The sequence below is a fragment of the Eurypyga helias genome, unplaced genomic scaffold, assembly GCF_000690775.1.
Source record: "Eurypyga helias isolate BGI_N326 unplaced genomic scaffold, ASM69077v1 scaffold44428, whole genome shotgun sequence".
NCBI lineage: Eukaryota > Metazoa > Chordata > Aves > Eurypygiformes > Eurypygidae > Eurypyga > Eurypyga helias.
The window spans coordinates 1,411-9,039 of NW_010269665.1; the positions used below are offsets into that span (position 1 = coordinate 1,411).

Genomic DNA, 7,629 nt, shown 5'->3' on the forward strand with positions numbered 1-7,629 from the left:
TTGCTGGAAGAAATTAATAGCCAGGCCTGATCCTTTCTGTGCTGGAACACAATGTCCTACTTTGCTCTGATAGCGTTGTTAAGGATTTTTTGAATCATCACACTAAAAACCAAAGGTATAGTGGCAGCACATCTGTCTACACAGCTTTTACTTGAATGAATCTAATTTAGTAATACATAGAGGAGGGTAGTTTTGTTTTTCTCAGCCATAATGATTTGCTAGACATTTGTGAGTGAACCAGATCTATTACACAATTGCCTTTATGCATAAACAATGTCATTCCATTATTATTCTACTGGTCTTCACTGTTGCAGGAAATAAAGATTAAGCTCTGATTGTTACATTGTGGGAGGTTTAAACTCACTTAGTAATGTTACTTATGGGCAAAGTTGGATTTCCAATTAGTTGTGCTCATTTGCCCCTTCGATGCATGCTTTGAAGGGCTAATGATACTCTATATGTAACTAATGTATCCACATGACAGCTGAGATTGTAATACTTGCTCAGTTTTCTCTTTATTTAATTTAAATACAGGATTTATATTAAGGAGGAAGAAAATTACATTTTTATGTTTTCCTTATGTACTACTAAAAAGTAGTGACACTTCCAGTAAACTCCCCATAGTTTTGATTCATAGTGTCTTAAATGCAAAGCTTAGAAGTTGTCAATGATACAATTAATGTGTTTTTTTCAGTTTTAGACTCACATGTGACTGCCCAATGTCACATCCATCTGGAAAAGACACTTGGCACACAATTATTCTAAATTTTCTTAATAGACTTTCCCCTGCAAAGTATTGAAAATCCCATCGAAACTGTTGAGTGTTGTAACCTCCAATTAAACTCAGTTCTTTCAAGAGATACCTCTAGGCAATTATGGGATCAGACCATAAAAAATGAGTTAATTGAGTGTACAAAGTATTCTAGGAAGTGGTGTGAAAAGCAGATGATGTATCTGTAAGTAATGCATATTTCAGAATCTGATTTATCTAACCAGCAGATCTTCATAAACTCAAACCTGAAACCCTCTTAGAGCTATTATTACTCACAGATTGTAAACTCAGAAACTATACACAGAAAGATGAGATAATGAAGTAATTACTAATGGTTATTACGATTAGGATGGGAATAGTATTTTCCTCCCAAGTTCTGTGTATGGAAAAATGCTAGCATAACAAACGTGCCTTAGCAAGGGACTACACATTCATGCCTGCAGGTGGCGAGCAACATGTACAATGCAAAGCACTTTCAGTCTGTCGATCCTGCTATTACCATCTCCTATCAGTTTGTTTTACTAAATTATTACTTTATTAATACAACACAGAGTCCAAGGCATTGTTGCTTATGTGCTTGTTACTATCTATTTGATTTGCAGATGAAATTCCTACAGTGGTTGGGATCTTTAGTGCATTTGGGCTTATCTTCTCTGTCTCCCTTTTTGCTTGGATCTGCTGTCAACGTAAATCTTCCAAATCCAATAAGACCCCTCCATATAAGTTTGTCCATGTTCTGAAGGGGGTTGATATTTACCCTGAGAATCTCAACAGTAAGAAGAAGTTTGGAGCAGATGATAAAGGTGAAGCAAAGAATAAATCAGCAATGCCAAAGAATTCTCTCCATCTTGACCTGGAGAAGAGAGATCTAAATGGCAATTTCCCCAAAGCAACCCCTAAAATCCAGAGCTCTCCAGATCTTGAAAATTTGTCTCCTAAGCACTTTTCTGAAAGGAAAAAAGATTCAGTGTCCCCTGATAGTTTAAAATCCATTGCCTCCCTGTCATCTGAAGATAAACAAGACAAGCTAGGAACTCTTTTTTTCTCCTTAGAGTACAACTTTGAGAAAAAGGCATTTGTAGTGAACATCAAAGAAGCACGTGGGCTGCCAGCAATGGATGAACAGTCAATGACTTCTGATCCCTACATCAAAATGACAATCCTGCCTGAGAAAAAGCACAAGGTGAAAACCAGAGTGCTGAGAAAAACCTTAGATCCAGCTTTCGATGAGACCTTCACGTTTTATGGAATCCCCTATAGCCAAATTCAAGACTTAACACTTCATTTTATGATCCTGAGCTTTGACAGGTTTTCCAGAGATGATGTAATTGGAGAAGTCCTCATTCCCCTCGCAGGAATTGAATTGTCAGAAGGAAGGCTGCTGATGGACAGAGAGATCATCAAAAGAAATGTTAGGGTAACATATTTCTTATTTAAACTTTAAAAGCATTGTGCTAGTGTGAGCTATGATCCTTGTATAATGCTGCTAACATCTTGGAAGGAAAAAGGAATAAGTTCACTATGCAAGTCATTGAGAAGCTTTCATAATGGCAGTATGAGGAAGCAATCACATAAATGTAATAAAAGCACATTGCAATGAGCATGTTGCAAAAAATTCCTAATGTCTTAAACTCTACCTGATTATTCAGCTGGTCCATCAGTTTTGAGTAGACCCATTTATATTAGGTCAAGAATCCTCAATCCATATTAATTTACTTTAAAATGAAAGAATGCAAAGATTCATGTATTATCTCATTCCCCTCCTTCCCATTTTTCTCTTCAAAACCATACTTTGTTAAAACTTATTGAAGTCAATCTAAATCTTCTACTAGAACTACATGGTTTTTATAGCAGATTCTTAAAGAATACAGGTAATCTTTAGCTAAGGAGCTGGAACCTGTTAAGACACCATATTGTTGATTCAGGAGTATGTTCTTGCACTTCAATGCTGTTACTACCTTCTCTCTCAAGAACTGTGATGCAGTCTGCAGCTCTACCAAAGACAGTAAGACGCAAGGGAGAAGCCAAAGTCTTACTGAAGTCTATGGCAAAACATATTGAATTCACTGAGTTAAAAAATATTTCATAATATTTTGTCTCATTTCCAAAAATAAAGACCATTTACAACCATCACAGCTGAACCAGAGCAATGCACACACATCACACACACATCTCTCATTTTCTACTAAGGAAGTGGAATGTGTATTGACTTTCGATTTGATTGTTTTCAAAGAGCAAGCATGTTGCCAAATGAAATAAATATGTACCAGATGACATACCAATAACTAATACTGTTATTTTGTAATTCTATCACTCTTTTACAACAACTATAACTATGACACTAATATATTGTTGATAACTTATTGGGTTTTCTGGTGTATAAATTTATGTTTGCTTTTTTCCCCTTGCCTTCCTCATATCTGTAAAATAGATTACCCCTGCAAATGCACATCCAATACTCACAGTGAAAATATTTTACTTCATCTTTATTTCATGTACATTATACTATTTTAGAAAGTGTCAGGGATGAGATTTCACTAACTGTTTCAATACCTACTCTTTAAAAAGATTTTTGCTGAAGATTTTCTTTTAAATTTACCATTTTGTTATACTTTTATAGAATTTTGTTTTTCTATAAGAACTATGTAATTCACTGAGATTGTTTTTTATGTAGGACTTAATTTCTGTTCTCTGAAGTTAATGGTGTCATGCCACCTTATATTTTCACTTACTTATTCAATCTAATAGCCAAACATAAGCAGAGTTATATACCTATGGTAGAAGAAAATGACATTTGTTATGTTAAACAATATTTAGTCCATTTTACACCATTTCAGAACATACAGTTATATGGTATTTGATAAATCTTCTTAATTCTGGTTTAATGCTTGGTTAATGCAATTGCTTATAAATAGTCGTCTTTCTTTCTTTCTTTCGTTTTTCTTTTTTCACTTCCTTAGAAATCATCTGGACGTGGAGAATTACTGATCTCTCTCTGTTATCAGTCTACAACAAACACACTCACTGTGGTTGTTTTAAAAGCCAGGCATCTGCCTAAATCTGATGTGTCAGGATTATCAGGTAATGGGTTTACTAACGAATATGCCTTAAGAATATAAAACAAACAGGCAAAAGAGAGCTGAAATGGGACATTTCAAAGGCTAAAAATAGGCCATAAATGCAGAAGTGGTGTCTATTATTTTTGGCCTATTTATTTTATTCATATCTAGGTCAATGCTTTATTTTCCAGGGTATCTATTTTACAAATTATTTTTTTCAATCACATGTTAAAAAGCCATGACATCTGTTAGCAGTGTAAACCAAAGAGTTTTGTGATTGTCTTGAACAGAAACCATCTGCTGTAAGTTTGGGATGTTGTTTGCATATACTAAGAGCTTTTATTTATTAAAATTATCAATTTATTTATATAAGGTCAGTATTGAGTGAGATCATCATATGGTTTATTTCAGCTTAATAACAAGAAAAGCAAACAGTTACATCTGTGATGAATTTGGCCCACTGATCACTAACATTTATTTGCAAAGGTGAAAAGGTGAACTATGTCAGAGATGGAAGCAGGCTGTAACGTAACACCTGTGCTTTATCATGAATTATACTTGGCAGTGTACTAAGAAAGAGCAGTTTTTGCACTCCCTCCTTTTGGTCATGTGTTATTTTGCGTTCAGTGGAAATTCCTTTGAAGCCAATACTAGACTTGAATTTAGATACACATTAATGTTAGATGACATTAACAGAATAGAATTTAATGTACGATATACTAAGGATAAGACAACCGCACAAAAAACTACCCCCGAATAAACAGTAGAACATCTATGTTGATTCTGTATAGGACTGATATTCTTTCGTTTCACAGGATTTTTCTGAAAGAAGCAGAAGGGGAAGTATTTTTGGAAACCACTGAATCATAATTACTACAATCAATAATGCAGCCTATCTACTTCTCATGCCAAGAAATACTGTGATCTTCTTGGAAAATTAACCCATCCTGGATCCTGTAGAACAAAGTTATAGTTAACTCTCATGTACATAGTGGAGTTCCATTGAAATCCTCCTTTTGATCTTAATTTTATTCACATATCATAAGGTGAAAGGATATAAATGGAGCCCAACAATTTACTAAGTTTACTGTAAGAGAGCATACATTTAATATTCAAAGTTACAGTTGACAGTGGAGGTTTCATTAAGACAGCATGACAGTGAGCTGATCTCAACAGATCAAATCTGGCTGAGGTTCATGCAGTCAGGGAAATAACTTGAAAACAAGAACCCACCTAGTGTCAGCAGCCACTTGGACCCTATAGCACATCCAAACCACATATTTGTTTACTATATTTCTTATGAGAAAAGCTGTAAATTCTTTTTACTCTTTCTGATTCCCTCAGTGGAATTTTGCTAACTTTAGCAGCAATATAATATTTCTAAGAGATACAGGGGCAATGCTACACCTGAACATCTAGTTCTGTTCATCAGAGAATTTGCTGTTCATCAGACAGGACAGGTTCAATATATAGTGGGGTGTCAGTAACATACTGCACTTAGGGCAATCTCATTTTCTCTGTGACTTTCTTCTCAGCCCAGCACAAATCTCGGATAAGGAGGAGGGATAAATGGTGTTTCTATGGGGTCAGGTGAACAATGGCATACCTTAATTTCCTTAGGAAAGTGGAAATGTTTTAACTCAAAGGCTGTTCAATTCCCATATCTTCCTTGGTCCTTGATCATTGGTGTTGAGGTCTCTTAGTAGACCTAATAAAATCAAGAGGACCATTCTAGCCTTATCAACTAGGCAGCCAGAAGTAACAGTCAAAAAATGGCTTTTTAAAAGAAGTAAACAATAGCATGGATCCAATGATAAACAATGATACTAATGTTTTTAATGCTTGTGTGACATATATTCATTTCAAAGACAACAAAAATTTTAATTATATTATAAACTATTTTTAGAATATTTATTACTGTGATAGAGTATGAAAGTGAATATGAATCCTCGCATAACTAGTCCTGTGAAATTATTGCCAGGTCAGGGAAATAAAAACCTTTACATCATCCAACAATTTCAGTCTGATAACTTTTGCATAACATTTCTAGACACAGTTCAATTTTAACTTTATTTTTTAAAAGCATTCAAGTATTCTTAATGCTTTTTAGCTGACTGTTTACATGGAATATCTTGTTTGGGTTCAGTAGAAAGGATTTTTTACTGCATCTTTGCAAGATGAGAATTTGGAAACAGGCCAACGTTTTCACTGGAATATATTCCAAAGTACTTGAAAGGGACAATTTCTAAAGCATTCTCTGGAATTCTTCTGAGTGAAAAAATACAACCACTGTTGAAGACACTAGTAAAAGAATCTTGTAACAGTTGAATAATTATGAGGAATGGAAACACTCAAAGTTGGCTGAGAGATAAAAGTATGGACACTTTCCCTTCCCTTCCTCAACAGTGGTACAGCACAGACAAAAAGTCAAGTACATATCCTAACAATAAACATACCCTTATGTTGAAAGTTTAGAGTTAAATTACTTCAACAAAAATTGACAGAAGCAATTTAACCAATCTAATTGACTTTGGTAGAACCACAATCAAAATGAATCACATCCATTCATCCATTCACTCAGCACGAGCTTATTCTTTCTGAGGCTTTTCTTTGCATGGGACTTATTAACGCTAATGATTACTCCCTACTGGTAGAATATGTGAAAAGCAGATTTCTGTTACACACATATATGTAAACATACATATTTGTTCGAGTCCATTAGAATTTTGTGTACTTTCAGACTACCTTTGGATGTAATAAAGATGTTATTAGCGTCAATGGACTACAGGTCAGGTTTTAACTCATGAAGGAGACATCTGTATTTGATCAGATGAATCACACCCCAAACTTCACTGAACACCTTGATTACACCTTTGGTGACCATAAAGAGAAATTAAAGGCATTATTTCAGATGTAAACTCAAAAAATTGGATAAGATCATCCATCTTTCATAACTTAAAACATCTCCTCATTATGATGTGAGCTATGAAATTTACAATCCATCTAATCAAGGTGTTTCTAAACAGTACTGTTCAATAGCTGATCTATGTTCTTCCTTTTCATTGCAGATCCTTATGTCAAAGTGAACCTGTACCATGCTAAGAAGAGAATTTCTAAAAAGAAAACCCATGTGAAGAAATGCACCCCTAATGCAGTGTTCAATGAATTATTTGTCTTTGACATTCCTTGTGAGGGCCTTGATGATATCAGCATTGAATTTTTGGTTTTAGATTCAGATAGAGGGTCAAGGAATGAGGTCATTGGCCGGTTAACCTTGGGATCTTCAGCAGAAGGAACAGGTGGAGAGCACTGGAAAGAAATTTGTGAATATCCTAGGAGACAAATTGCTAAATGGCACATGCTGTGTGATGGTTAGCAGCTTAGAGAGGGGTTGGAACTTGAAAAACTATATATATATCCATAGGCAAGGAGCAGTTTTCTTTTTTTTCTTTCTCTGCTATGTTTAATTACAGGCTTGTAATGAAAAGATTTTTTTTTTTTTTTTTTGAACGATGGGGAATAAAAACTGGATTGAATTATCAAAACAGAAGGTAACTAAATTTTCACAATAAATAAAGGAATTCATATTTGGTGTTTAAATAGCCCAGCAGTTTTGAAGCAGTATAAACTTCAACAAGAACAGACTATGTCTTATGAAAAAAATCACTGGAAATCTTGCTAGTACTGTTACACAGAAGAAGATAATGTTATTAAAATATATTACTAAATCTAAAAAAAACCCCACCTTTGTGTTACTGGGGGTAGGGTCTGAGCTTGTAAAAGCTGTGAGGAATGTGG

General features: G+C 34.6%; 1 protein-coding gene across 1 annotated transcript; it reads left to right on the forward strand.

Moving 5' to 3' along the window:
• Positions 1–1,374: 1,374 nt before the first annotated feature.
• SYT4 (synaptotagmin IV) lies at positions 1,375–7,421 on the forward strand (the record flags this gene model as incomplete). Its single annotated transcript, XM_010158172.1, has 3 exons — positions 1,375–2,189; positions 3,733–3,853; positions 6,900–7,421. Coding segments are annotated over 3 exons (1,244 nt in total), but the record flags the coding sequence as incomplete, so codon positions are not given.
• Positions 7,422–7,629: the final 208 nt, after the last annotated feature.